The 14419-nt window shown below is 49.8% G+C and overlaps 1 protein-coding gene across 1 annotated transcript in view; it reads left to right on the plus strand.

Moving 5' to 3' along the window:
- The first annotated feature begins 5151 nt into the window (after window positions 1-5151).
- The window catches only part of PARP12 (poly(ADP-ribose) polymerase family member 12), a 48206-nt gene continuing 38938 nt past the window's right edge, over window positions 5152-14419 (plus strand). Inside the window, exons 1-3 of the mRNA XM_082662136.1 lie at window positions 5152-5496; window positions 9276-9411; window positions 12156-12456. Coding sequence (XP_082518262.1) covers window positions 5168-5496; window positions 9276-9411; window positions 12156-12456 — 766 coding nt within the window. The 5' untranslated portion in view covers window positions 5152-5167. The remainder of the gene's footprint in view (window positions 5497-9275; window positions 9412-12155; window positions 12457-14419) is intronic.

Genomic DNA, 14419 nt, shown 5'->3' on the forward strand with positions numbered 1-14419 from the left:
TGGGCTGGGTCAGGATGCTGCACGGGACACAGCAGGTCACCAGGGGGGAAACCCTCCCTCCTCCCCAGCTCTCAGCCTTGTCCGTGCTCCCATCGCTGTGCTTCTCACTCAGCAGTGTCCCTTGTTTTGTCTGAAGAACCAGCCAGCGTTTAGGCCTAGGACTACATGTATTACTCTCCTGTCATCAGCACCTCCCCAGAGTTTGGCATAAATCTCACTAAAAATACATTGAATAGACACATGAACAAACACAGATAGTCCTCATTTTCATGATTCCCTCCCCCAATCCCTCCCTCCCTTAGAACCTGAAACAAAACTTTATGGTAATGCTTTGCAAACTTTACTGTATATAGGTGTGACTTGATTTGAAAATACAGATTATACTAATGGTTATTGTGTAAAACTACAAAACAGATTAATTAGGTTAAGAAAGGTTTTTTTTTTTTTTTCCTACCAAAAGGAAAGGAAGACGTGCTTCCTGAAGGAGTTACTGAATTCCACGGAGCAGTATTTTCAGAGCTTTGAGGCAGGACCCTTCATGGGTGCTGCTTGCTGTGCTTTAACTCCTGGGCAGGGTGATGATCAGGGAAGGGATTGCTGTGTACTCCCCTCCCACCCAGAGACCAGCTCTGTGTAAGGCAGGGTATTGGGAGGGCAGTGTTGTCAAGCCACACAACAACAAAGTCCTGTTATACGGTTGCTCAGACAATGAGACTCCCACTTCCCCATGATACACACTAAAGAGGGGTCACGCAGTGACTGTTCCCAGAACAACTGAGGTTTGCCCACGGTGACTGCTACTTCCCACAAACAGTAGAAGGACCTTTCAAAACAGGCTCAGTCCCTATAAAAGGATTTAATTGCCTCATAAGCAAGTCTCTACTATGTTTCAAGTCACCACTCACCATCTTCTATCCTCCCACCTCTTTTACCTTCTGTGTCTTCACTGTCATTTGTATAATTTGTATTATTGTCTTTATTTATTTATTGTCTTTATCACGTGTCATGTATTCCCCCAGGTTTTCATTCCTGCAATGGTTTTTTTGGTCTAACTTGGATGTCCAACCCCTGATCTTTCCCACTATCTCTTACACTCCCTTCACCTTCGCTCTCCTTCCAACCCAGATTGGTTTCCATGATCTATTAAGACAATTTCCCCTTTGCAAAGGCCCTCTACAACTTGTCCTGATCTCCCTCCAAGTTGTTCTCAAAAGGTAAAAGCCCAATCCAAGTTGAACCCAACTTCCCTGCAACTCAGAAGCAGCTAATCTCTGCTGGAAAAAAAACCAATCGCATAACCAGGTTGACTGGTTTAAGTTTAAATTTATGATCCTCAGACTTACATGGGACTTAATATTGTCTAGCACGCCTGTGTTTTTGTGGGAAACTTGCTCTTCCATTCTCTGAAACAAGCTACGATCCCGGGCTTACATCTTCTCCCTCCCTGGTCTCCACTCTAGCCCCACTTGCAGCTGAGAATCCTTCTTCACATCTCACTTGGAAAATAGAAGCCTGAATTAGTTTCCCGGGCTGCAATAACGAATTACCACAAACTGGGCTTAACACAACAGAAATCTATTCTCTCACAGTTCTGGAGGCTAGAATCCGAAATCAAGATGTCGGCTGGGCTGTGCTTCCTCTGAAGGCTCCAAAGAATCCTTCCTTGCCTCTTCCTAGCTTCTAGTGACTGATGGCAGTCCTTAGCCTTCCTGGATTTGTGGGCATCATTGCAATCTATGCCTCCATTGCTATATTGTAAGCAGATAAGGTAGGGGATCCCTGGAGAAAGAGAACCAGGCATGGCTTTCTTTTTTTTTTTTGGCCACACCGTGTGGCATACGGGATCTCAGTTCCCCGAACAGGGATTGAACCCATGCCTGCTGCACTGGGAGTGTGGAGTCTTAACCACTGGACTGCAAGGGAAGTCCCATGGCATGGCTTTCTTGACACGAGAGAAACCATTTTAGGCCTAAGCCATTTTGAGATCTAGGCCTGGACACAATGCTTGCCCTTGAACAGGTCTCAGTAATTATGGTCTTAAGGGAACAAAAGAACAAACTGTCATTAGGCAAGAGAAGTAACAAGAGCAAAGATAACAAATCAGTTGTAAAGACTCTCAGTTCTGTTTCAATGGTAAAGACTAGTCTGAAGCACTTACTTGAGCTGTTTTGCAGAATTTAAACCCCCCTCAGGTGCTCAACCACCAGATAAACTGGAACCTAAGGGATGATACTGTTGACTTTTCTGAACCTCATGACTTCAATTAACTAAAGCTTGGGCTCTGTCAACTTGGCCCCAATTCTATGCTGACTTCTGCTCAAGCCCTTTCATGAACATGCACTTACCCTTAGCTTAAAACTTCCCCAATTTTGCTGTTTGGGGAGACAGTGCTTTGCGAAAGCTCTCCCGTGTTCTCCTTACTTGCTGCAGGTAATAAATCCTTCCTTCTCCCAGTTGATCTTTGGCTTGGTTGTATCTTTTGGCTCAACACCCAACCAAGAAACGAACCCAGTTTTCAGATAATAGCATCATCCTTCCTTTCTTTTTTAAAACATGTTATTTTTATTACAAAACAATACTAAAACCACAATTAAAATTTAAAAGTTAAGGGAATTCCCTGGCGGTCCAATGGTTAGGACTCAGTGCTTTCATGGAGGGTGGGGCCCAGGTTCAATCCCTGTTCCAGGAACTAAGATCCCACAAGCCTCATGGTGTGGCCAAAAATAAATAAATAAATAAAATTTAAAAGTTAAATTAAAAATAAAATTTTATTAATAATTTTTTACACAATTAAAAAAATTTACCCAGCAATCCCACCACTGGGTATATACCCAGAGATAAACATAATTCAAAAAGACACATGCACCCCAGTGTTCATTGCAGCACTATTTACAATAGCCAGGACATGGAAGCAACCTAAGTGTCCATCAACAGATGAATGGATAAAGAAGATGTGGCACATATATACAGTGGAATATTACTCAGCCATAAAAAGGAACGAAATTGGGTCATTTGTAGAGACGTGGATGAACCTAGAGACTGTCATACAGAGTGAAGTAAGTCAGAAAGAGAAAAACAAATATTGTATATTAACACATATATGTGGAATCTAGAAAAATGGTACAGATGAACCGGTTTGCAAGGCAGAAACAGAGACAGAGATGGAGAGAACAAACGTACTGACACCAAGGCGGGGGGAGGGGGGGAATGAACTGAACTGGGAGATAGGGATTGACATGTACACACTAATACGTATAAAATAGATAACTAATAAGAACCTGCTGTATAAAAATAATTTGTTTAAAAGAATTAAAAGAACAATTAAAATCCAAGAGAAAAATTGTCCCTCATCCCATCCCCTAATTAATTCATTTTTATTTGTCTGTGTTACTATCTACTCTTGATCCATACACTTAATAGATTTTTGCACTTTCGTAGTAATACTATAAATAGAATTTTATGTTCATTTTAAGTTAATGTAATACTATATCTTTCCCCCACAATTCTTCCGCCCCTCAACTTTCCTTTCCCACTTTCCCTGTACCTCCTACTGCGTACTCTCTACAACCAGTGTCAGTGCCAACAGCACTGGGTCCTTCCTCAGCTGTCTCGACGCCCATTCAAAAATATCCCGCCACATTCACACACAAATGGGATTCTCTTCTTGCTATCGATTTAAACTTTTTTTTTTTTTTTTTTGCGGTACGCGGGCCTCTTACCGCAGTGGCCTCCCCCGCCGCTGAGCACAGGCTCCGGACGCGCAGGCCCAGCGGCCATGGCTCACGGGCCCAGCCGCTCCGCGGCACGCGGGATCCTCCCAGACCGAGGTACGAACCCGGGTCCCCCGCATCAGCAGGCGGACCCCCAACTCATTGCGCCACCGGGAAAGCCCTAAACATTTTTATACAGCTTTCTTTTTTCACTTAACAACACATCGTGGATGTCTCTCTAGGTCAATAGGCAGAGATTCAATGCACGCTGGTTCGAGCTGTGTTAACAGTCTGGACAACGATCAACCGCGTTGCTCCCAGAACCCTTCCTCCTCCACACAAACGCTTTTATACATAACTTCTTTACCGTTCCTTTGACTTCTAGAAGATTCTCAGAAGAAAGATTTCTGGGTCAAAGGTGACGCACATTAAACATGTTAATTAATTAATTTATTTATATTTGCGGTACGCGGGCCTCTCACTGCTGTGGCCTCTCCCATTGCGGAGCACAGGCTCCGGACGCGCAGGCTCAGCGGCCATGGCTCACGGGCCCAGCCGCTCCGCGCGCGGCATGTGGGATTTTCCCGGGCCGGGGCACGAACCCGTGTCTCCTGCATCGGCAGGCGGACTCCCAACTACTGCGCCACCAGGGAAGCCCCATTAAACATTTTAATAACTATTCCGGGATTACTTTCCCAAAGGGCTCTAACACTTCACATTTCCATCAGCGACGCTTGTGAGGGACCCTGTGCCCCCAATGGCCTTTAATATTCCATCTTCACTCAGCAGGGGTGGGGAGAAACGGCTTTTATTTTTAAAAGGATATACCCTTTCATGTTTAAAATAAGGGATTCACTGCCTGCACTGAAAAGAAGGCTAACACTTAAGCCCGTTTTCCAATTCAGCGTGATTGCTTTCCCCTGGCGAAGCCCCTGTTCCTCTTTCCAGTTTCCCTGAGCGTCGTCTAGAGTTCGGCTTCCGCGACGCAGCCCGGCCGTTTGCAGGTGGGCGTTCCCTGCCGCGCCGCCTAGCGCCGGGGGCAAAGGTGCGGGGTCAGCTAGCCGCGCTACTTCCCGAGGCCGGACTCTGAGGGGGCGGCGCGCGCTCCCGGGCGGCCCCACCCCCCTCGTCCAGGCGAAGGCGCTTCGAGAACGCCGAGCGCGGCCCCCAAGGCTGTGGTGACTCTTATTCTTTCACCACTTTGAGGGACCCGGCGAGGAATCCCCGGGACGCCAAAGAAGCGGCTGCGGACTTCCGACGGGGAGGGCGTGAGGCCTAGAGCCGCTGGGGGTGCTGGGGCCGGAAGGCGCCGAGCCCCGCTCAGCTGTGGGCCGGGGGCGTGGCGAGGCCAGATTCTGTTTCCCCCCAGGCCCTGAGGAGCTTTCGGTTTCATTTCCGGCCGGCGTCTCCACCTCGCGGGAACCGCCCACGCCCCTCCAGTCCCAGGCTCGACGGCCATGGCTCCCGACGCCCTCCTCCGTGAGGTGACCCAGGCGCTGTGCGCGGCCGGGGGCGCCTTGGAGCTGGAGGAGCTGCGGCGCCGCTTGCGGGCGAGCGTCGGCGGGGACGTGCTGGAACGGCTGTTGCGGGAGCGCGGGCGCTTGGCGGTGGCGCGGCGGGCGGCCGGGGACGGCGCGGCGGCCGTCGAGCGTCTGGTGCTGGCCGTATCGCCGCTGCGCGTGTGCGGCGCGTACCAGGGCTCGAAGCCGAGCTGCGTGGGGCTCTGCGCCCAGCTGCACCTCTGCAGGTTCGTGTTCTACGGCAAGTGCAAGATCCTGAGGGACAGGTAAGGCGCCGCGCCCCGGAGCCCGACGAGGGGAGACGGCCTCTTCGCTCCCAGCCCGGTCGTGGCCCTTCGTAAATTCGGGGGCGACAGTGAGGGGGCTGTTCCCTGGCCTCTCCCCGGAATTCCCGTCAGCGAACATTCATCGAGCATTTACTGAATCCCCGGAACTGTGCGCCGGACTCCGCGTCGAGCGGTGTCCTCTGGGCCCCTGCGGTCTCGGAGGGCGACTTAGAGCCCAGCAGGGGGTGGGACTCCCTGGGAGGGGCAGTACCGGGGTGGGGCTGGAGGGCGTTGGCCGAGGGAAGAGGGAGGGAGCTCCAGAAGGGAAGGGGCTGCGGCTGACTTCTGCTCGGAGCTCCAGAGCGCCCCGGGCCCCAGAGCTGGCCGTGAGGGCCCACGCAGAGGCGGGATCTGTGCCCAGCAGCCGACGGACTCTTGTGAAACCTTGCTTACAAGCCGGCAGTGGCTTCTGCTGCATTTAGAATAAAATGCAAGCTCCTTACCGTCGCCCCTCAGGGGACTGGTCCCTGCCGGCCCTCCATCCTGGTCCCCTCCGTTGATGCCTTTCTGGTCCTGGAACACTCCCAGTCTATCTCGTGACCTCTGCTCTCCTGGACCGCCTTTCCTGGTTTGCCTGCTGTATCGTTCAGGACTCAGGCATCACTTTTCTTCCTCTCCATCACATTGTTCCGTTTACTTTTCTCATAGCGCCCGTCATGGCCGCGCATTCCTTCAGTAGAACTGAACACTCGGAGAGCAGGGGCCCCTCTGTCTTGGCCCTGGCTGGCCTTTTCCGGCCCTCAGCTCTGTGCTCTGCGCCTGGCAGGTGCTCAGTGAGATTTGTGGAGTGGATTAATGAGGTTAATGCTAAAGAATTTGGACCTCACCCTGAAGGTGATGGGGCCCGTCAAATGGCAGGCGGGTAGCCATCAGGTGTGCGTTTGAGGAAGAGATCTTAGTGGCGCGGTGCTTATTTAGAGGAGGATGTGATGCAGACCTGTTTGGAAGCTAGCCCCGTTATTTAGAAGAATTAGTTTCTTTTCTTTTTTCTGCCGTAACATGGTGGACGTTATTTGTTGCTCACATCAGGTCTAAGGGTAAGGTTTAATAGTCAGCATGGGGTAGGGACCTTGATGTACGCAGTCATTTAGGGACCCAGGCTGGCGGACCTAGACTCTGCCCTCCTCACCCCATGGCTCCTAAGGCCATCTGGGTATCAGGTTCCGAGGAGCAGGTGGAGGAGATGGAAAGTAGAGAGCTGGTGGGAGGTTTTTATGGGCCGGGTCTGGAATGGTAGCTATCTTTCTGTCCATGGCACCTGCACCACAGGATGTCTCATGACTCTGCCTGGGTGCAGGGGGAGCTGGGAGATGTGATCCCTGGGAAGCACCGTGAAGAGGAAGGGACATGTGTGTGAGGAATTTGGGAGAGTTGGTGAGAGGGTGGTGACAGGATCCAAGAGGCGATGACTCATTTTTCTTTATTAGTGTTGACACAGAGCTGACTTCCCTTTCTTACTGTTGACAGAGAGCAGGAGAGGGTTTTGTTTCAAAGTGTGCCCAGGGGGTAGCTATCCAGGTCTGAAGCTTGGGAGGATCACCAGGGCCCTGAGATGCTAGTTTTGGGACTTGCTGGGCAGTGTATGCCATGGCTGCAGCACCAGGAGTGGGTTTGATCCGGGTGGAGGCTGAGAGTGGAGGGAGCCCTGGGGCAGTCGGGCCCGCAGGGGGAGCTGGTGGAGAGGCAGCACCTCCGGGCGGGCGGAAGGAGGGCACACCTGGAGAGGAAGGCAGACGCAATAAATGGTGGATGGAGGGACCTAATGATGGGGACCACTGGTGGGCCTTATTAATGTCCGTAGTGGGTAAAATAAAGATGGCAGCCCTATTAGGCTAATTCCCAAAATTTGGGGTCAGATTTTATTTGTCTTGGAAATCTGGTATTTACTGGCCTGGTTGATCCGGAGTTTTCTTCTTTTTTCCCTCTTCCTTGTGGTTTACACAGGACAGTTTGTTGAACCTTCCTTTTCTGGCTGTTTCTGGGTTGCATAAGGGAGAGTGGGTGTGGTCAGCTGCACATTCTATACTTTCCCTGCGAAATTACTTGTCTTCCTCAACCACAGGGTCAGCTGTCTCAGAAGTAGATCATCACTGCTGCTTTTGTTCATTGGCGACAGTTGGGGAGGGTCCCAGGTCCCCAGTTCCATCTTGTGCTTAGGGGGCAGTGAGCACAGTGGTTCAGAGCCCAGCTCCAAGGCAAGCCTGCCTTGTCTCTACCCTGGCTCTGCTCCTTGCCCGCTGAGTGATCTTGGGCAAATTAGTTTTTATCTGAGCCTCAGTTCCCTCATCTGCAAAATGGGATAGTATTACCCACCTTATAGGCTTGTTGAGGACAGTACGAGTTAACTCACGAAACATTTAGGCAAACCCTAAACATTTAGGCAAACCCATTTAGGCAAAATGAAACCAAACATTTAGGCAAACCTTGGTTTGTGGGAGATGCCCAATGAGTTTTAGTAGCCATCATCATCATCGTAATTATCAAGCCCCTCTGCCTAGAATGTTCTTCCCTGCTCTCCGTGCCTGGTTCCTCAACCCTAAGTATTTGGCTCAGGTTTTATACCTTCCAGGCACCATCCCTTGATTGCTTCCTCCACTTCTGTCGGGCTCAGGTGCCCCCTCTCTGCGCTGATGCATCCTGCGCATAGCTGACCTTGCATTTCCCACAGCATTTTAGAGTCATCTCAATGTCTGTGTCTCCACTAGAGAGAAGGAGAGGAGTTGGATGACTCCAAGGTTTTCAGCCTGTGCAGTGGAAGAGGGAAGTTGCCCTTTACTAAGATGGGGGAGCCCATGGGAGGCGCAGGTTTGGGGGAGTAGATCCAGGGGTTCAATTTTCTTTTGAGATGCTTATCATAGGTATGGCAGTGTCTTGAGTCAAGCAAATGCTATTTACCTGACTCTTCTGGGTCCTGTTGACTCAGGTGATCATTTGAAGGCTTATCTTTGGATCATTGGGGCGTGGTGCCAGTGCCTGGCTCACAGAGAGTGTTCAAGAGGGGCTTGTTGATCAAAAGAATGCAGGAGGGGAGCAGAAAAAAGGGCTGGGCCTCAGCAGTGGTGTGTGTGTGTGTACACGCCTGTATCCACACTCATTTATTCAGCCAATGTTAAATGCCAGTAAGTGCCCAGAGACTGGCACACTGTGACTCTGGGGGAATGGCTCCATCATTCTCATCAAAAACCTGCTGAGAGGTGCTTGCAAGGCACCATCTCTTCCTTTGTAAATAAGCACTATGATTTTTCATGGCATAGACATGCTGGTTTTCTCTGGTGCCTCTAAATAATGTCAGGAACTATTCCTGAAAATTTTTCTTAAAGATTGATTTTACCAGCTGTATTAGTTTGCTTGGGTTGCCTTAACAAGGTACCACAGACTGGGTGGCTTAAACAACAGAAACTTATTTTCTCACAGTTTTCAAGGCTAGGAAGTCAGAGTTCAAGGTGTCAGCAGGTTGGTGTCTCCCGACACCAACCTTGGCTTGCAGATGCCTTCTTCTCCCTGTGTCTTTACATGGTCTTCCTTTTGTGTCCTGATCCCCTTTTCTTATAAGGACGCCGGTCAGATTGGATTAGGCCCCCCAGTGAACTCATTTTAACTTAATCACCTTTTTGAAAGACTCCAAATACAGTCACTTCTGAGGTACTGGGAGTTAGGACTTCAACATAAGGGTTTTGGGGAGACGTTTCAACTGTGACCCTAGCCCTGCTTCTTTGCAGGAAGGACTGTAGGAACGGTCACAACTTGATGTCCGAACACAACATGCGCGTGCTGAAAACTCAGGGCGTGGACCACCTCAGCTTCAGTGAGCTCTCCGTGCTCTTGTTACAGAACGACCCCTTGCTCTTGCCGGAGGTGAGTGCCAGGAGAGGGTGGGCCTGAGTGTAAGTGATGAGGGAGGGACCAGTAGGTGGGGAGACAGGAAGACATGGCGGAAGAGAGGCTAAGGGCCGCACTGTGATCGCTGGGGTCTGCCTGGAGGGAGACCTGGACTGAGCTCCTGGCTCTGCTGATTTTTAGCCCTGAGATCTTGTGCCAACCTTGCTCCCTCTTGAAGCCTCCTTTCCCTCTATGTCAGTTGGGCTGGTACCTCCTTTGCAGGGCTTCTGTGAGGTTGGGGGAGCCCATTTGGCCAGTGGCTGCAGCCAGTTGTTACACAGAGCGGAGGGAGTGAGAGATTCCAGCTGGCCCGTCCCTGTCTAGCAGGACTTAGAAAAATGCAGGTACCACCAGACCCCGGAGGTCTGTGGGGAAGTTTTCTAACTTGGGTTGATGTGAATTCTCATACTGCATTTCAGACAGTAACCACCCACTTGTTTTGAAGCTCACTGCAATGGTCATGGACTAGCTTGAGTCCTAAGAGAAGCGGACACCAAGGTGGGATTGGAAGTGTGAGAGATTTATTGGGGAGGGAGCAGAAGAAGGTGGGGAAGGCTTCAGATGGCGTTGGTGCTCTGACATCTGTGGCAGGAGAAGGGGAAGGAAAGGGACCCGGTAGGAAGAGACCCTGACTGCAGTGCAGTTCTCAGGAAGCTTCTACCCAGCCAGCGAAAAGTTCTGAGCTAAAGTCCCTGTTGGTTGGCATCCTGTGTCTCCCCAGAACAACCTGCCCAGTCATTGGCTGAGAGCAGCCCTTGGGAGCTCCCTCTGTGTAAAGAGGGCGGCTGCAAAGGGCAGCAGCTGGGCCGAGAGTTGCCTGTGCTCTGTGGCAGGTCTGAGTGGTCGTTCTGTGGCCAGCACAGGTTCCGTGGGATGCTCTGGCACTGCTTCTTGGATGAGGCAACAGGGATTAGATGGGTATATTTTAATGACAGTGCTTCCTTATTACTCAGTTGGAACCTCCCATTTGAGAAGGATGCTACATAGCAAACGACTGGCACATAACAGGTATTAAGTGTTTTCCTTTGCCTTTTGAAAACTAGTATAGATTTAATTCACCTAACCTTTGTTGACAATCCATTACAGACGAGGCACTGGTGGTAAGGAGGTGAAAGACCCTTTCTGCTCTTCCGGGGGGCACAGCTACTGGGTGGGACAGTAGCGGATGATAGCAAGGTGCTGTTGTAGGTGCTTTAGCAGGAGTCAGTGCTCTGGTCTCGGGGGCACAGTTTGGGCACTGGGGAAGGTGCCCTGGAGTAGATGGTGTCTGCTCTGGGTGCTGGAGGGTGAGTGAAGGATGAAGGTGTGGGAAGAGGGAGGCAGAGAACGGGGGCCTACCTGGTCAGGGCACAGTGTGTAAGTCGGCACGACCTGGATTTAGGGGGAGGGGAGAGAGAAATGCGAAGGTGGAGGCTTAGCCATACAGCCTCCTGTGTCACAGGCAGGAGTTGGGGCGAGGTTGTGTTGGGAGGGTAGGCATTAACTTTTTGGAGTGATCACCTTGTTAGTGGTGTGAGAACTGAATCAGCAGGTGACCGGCCTGGAATGCGCAGCCTCTGTCTCCTGGGGTGTGTGGGGTGCTTCAGGACACAGTTGCCAACACATGGGGGCTGTGACCAAAAGCTCGGATCCAGGGCAGCTCTCCTGCCAGGTCCGCTACTCTCAGGCTAGCCCCCTTATCAGTTGACCATTTGGGGGCTGCCACCATGAGTTGAGCACCCACTGTGTTCCAGGCATTGTATTAGTCACTTGGTATATTTCTTATTTAATTCTCACAATAGCCCAGCAATGTAGGTGGCATTATTCCCATTTGGTGGATTAAAAAACGGAATCTCAGAGCTGGTGAGTGGCCTGCCCAAGGTCAGACAGCTTGTAAGTGGCAGGATCAAGGTTAGGGCCCAGCTCCCTCTGATCTTTTCCCTCGGGGCTTCCATTTCCAGAAGGGACCCCCTGCTGATCTGGGCCTGGGTTCTGTAGTCCTCTGTTCAGTGTAATGCCTGTGAGTTGAGTGAGTGGGCCCTTGGTGGTCTCTGGTTTAGTTCCCATCTCCAAGAACATGGAATGTAGAGGAAAAGGAACAGTTGATTCAAGTTCAAGCCCCACCTTACCAACAACCCAGTCCAGCAGGTACTGTATGTGCCAGGTGTGTTAGACAGCTGTGTGACCCAGGGCAAGCCTGTTAGCTTCTCTGAGTCTCATTTTGCACTTGGGAAATGAAAGGGCTGTATTTGGCTTTCTTGAAGATACTTTAAACCCTCAGAGCCTCTTTGACCTAGAATTGGAGAAAAAAAGTGTTGGGAGAAACTGGGCCCTGGGTTAGAGAGAGTTGGTGAATCAGTGGGGGCAGGGGGTAGGTAGCATGTAAGGTTTGTTAGTAGTGTAAGGTTTGCTGTGTGAGTTACATTAAAATGTTGTTTCACGTGAAGGGAGCAGCTCTGATCAGCTGGATGTACTTTGGATTTTCCCGGCGGAGGGGCTTGTTCTGAGCAGTCTGCTGTCCTCCCCGGGTCCCATTTACCAAGGGCATGTGCTAGCGGCGTCCATCTAGAGTGAGGGGTGTTCTCAGAGCTGTGCGACCAGTGTCGCGATGGAATCGCAGCCTTGGCTAGGTCTCTGGAGGAACCTCTTCCTCTAGTAGGAAGTAGTAGTAGGTTCAGTAAGGAGGTGGTGTTGTGTGAGGCCTTTCTAAGCTGCTGTCTTTTTTCCTTCTCTGTTAACAGATCTGCCTTCATTACAACAAAGGACATGGACCCTATGGCTCTTGTTCCTTTAAAAAGCAATGTGTCAAACTCCACATCTGCCAGTATTTTTCACAGGGTGAATGCAAGTTTGGCACTGGCTGTAAGAGATCCCATGATTTCTCTAATTCTGAGAACCTGGAAAAACTGGAGAAGTTGGGCATGAGGTCAGAGCTGGTGAGCAGGCTGCCTTCCATTTACAGAAATGCTCATGACATCAAGAATAAGAGCTCTCCCTCCATCAGAGTGCCGCCTTCTCCCTGTGTGTCACAGGGGACTTCTGGTAAGGCTCTGGGCTGGGGCTCCTGGATGCCAGCTGACTCCTAAATGGCATGTGTAACTTTGGGCAAGTCTGTGCTGCTTCTAGTAAAATGCAGTTGGCCATCCCCTCCTGGCCAGTGGGGACTGTGAAGATGAGTTGAAGTCAGAGCTGTGAACGAGCAAGACATTCTAAACAAATGCCTACTGGTGTCGAGGGTGGGTGAATTCTCTCTGGGCCTCATCTGCACAGAGATGGGAGATGCTGCTTCTCCCTATCCAGTCTTCCCTCTGCCCCCCTGGAGAGCTTGTTTTCCAGTGAGGGACCCCAGAGTTAATGCCGTGCTGTACAACTCTGGGGCCATCCTTTGCGTTGCATTCTGTTTATATATATATATATATTTTTAATGAGTGAATGAAGCATATTTTATTTACTTACTTATTTTTGAATGAAGCATATTTTAATTTCAGCTTTCTTCTTGACATGAATGGATCTTTTTCGTCACTGCAGATTGACTTTGTTCACCGCTCATCTCTAGACAGTGCCGACCACAGTAGGCACTGAGACATTTGTTGAATGGATGAATCTGTCAGGACACTTTTTAAAAAAATTTTTTTGAGAAATATCAAGCTTAGTGACAGGCAAATGGGATTTTGAACAGAGATTGTTTATTTAATAAGCATTTCTTGAGTACCTGTTGGTTGGGACGTGAATACCATGGTCCCTCAGGGAGGCTGTGATGCCTTGGTGTCCTTTGGATTTTCACAGTATCTGCTGTAGGCTGGCCATTCTGATGATCCATTTTCTCATTCAACAAATTTGAGTCCTGGCCATGTGCTGGCCACTGTCCTGGGCCTTGTTTATACCTTAGTGACTGAGCCGTGGCTCCCCCCCACTTGTTAGCTGTAGTGATAATCTAGGATTTTTAATAGAACACTTCCTAAAATACCAGTGCCAGGATGACCAGCAAACAAACTTATCACTCTAATCTTACCTGATTTTTATATTTGAAAGTTGTCCTTGTCATATGTTTTTTCTTTACATTTTCTTCAATTATTTTTGGTTAGTTTCTTTCAACAGTAAGAAGCCTAGAAGCAAACAGGTTTTGCTTTAAATAGTTTGTTAAAAGTGTCAATTGGATTATGGCCTTGTTAGAAAGGGAGGGGAGGATACCTGCGCCTGGGGGGAGAGGGAGGCCAGCTCTAAGGCTCCACAGGTGTGGGTTTTAAGGTGCAGCCTGTGGCTGTCTGAGGGGCCTATAAAACAACAGGGAAGATGAATAACAAAATAGGGAGGGTTTGCTAATGAGTTTTATATGCTTATATGGTGGCAGTTGGGGCCCACCGAAGTGTAATTATTAGGTAATGGCTCATTGAAGCACTTCTAGTAAAGGTAAACTTTGAGAGCACTTGCACGCTCTTGTTATATTACAATATTTGAAAAAAATTATTTATTTTTGGCTGCGTTGGGTCTTCACTGCTGTGTGTGAGCTCATTACGGTGGCTTCTTTTGTTGTGGAGCATGGGCTCTAGGCACACGGGCTTCAGTAGTTGTGGCTCGCGGGCTCAGTAGTTGTGGCGCATGGGCCCTAGAGCGCAGGCTCAGGAGTTGTGGCGCACGGGCTTAGTTGCTCCGCAGCATGTGGGATCTTCCTGGACCAGGACTCCAGCCCGTGTGCCCCGCATTGGCAGGCGGATTCTTAACCACTGCGCCACCAGGGAAGTCCCTACAATTTTTATAATTAACCTAAATTAGGTTTCATTTTGAATTGTGGGCTTTCTGTTTATTGTTATTTTTTTGTTGGTATTGGCACCCGATTCTAATAGTTCATTGACAAGTATTTGCTTTTGCAATCAAATCTGGTTTATAAAATGCAGCCTTCACTTGCTCTCTGGGCTCATCACATCAGTAGGTACAGAAGGAAAATGTGTTGGTTAGTGGTTCCCCCCTATTAAAAAAGTGTCCCAGGTTCCACTGTTGAAGGCTT

This window comes from Grampus griseus, assembly GCF_964374135.1.
Source record: "Grampus griseus genome assembly, chromosome: 9".
Lineage (NCBI taxonomy): Eukaryota > Metazoa > Chordata > Mammalia > Artiodactyla > Delphinidae > Grampus > Grampus griseus.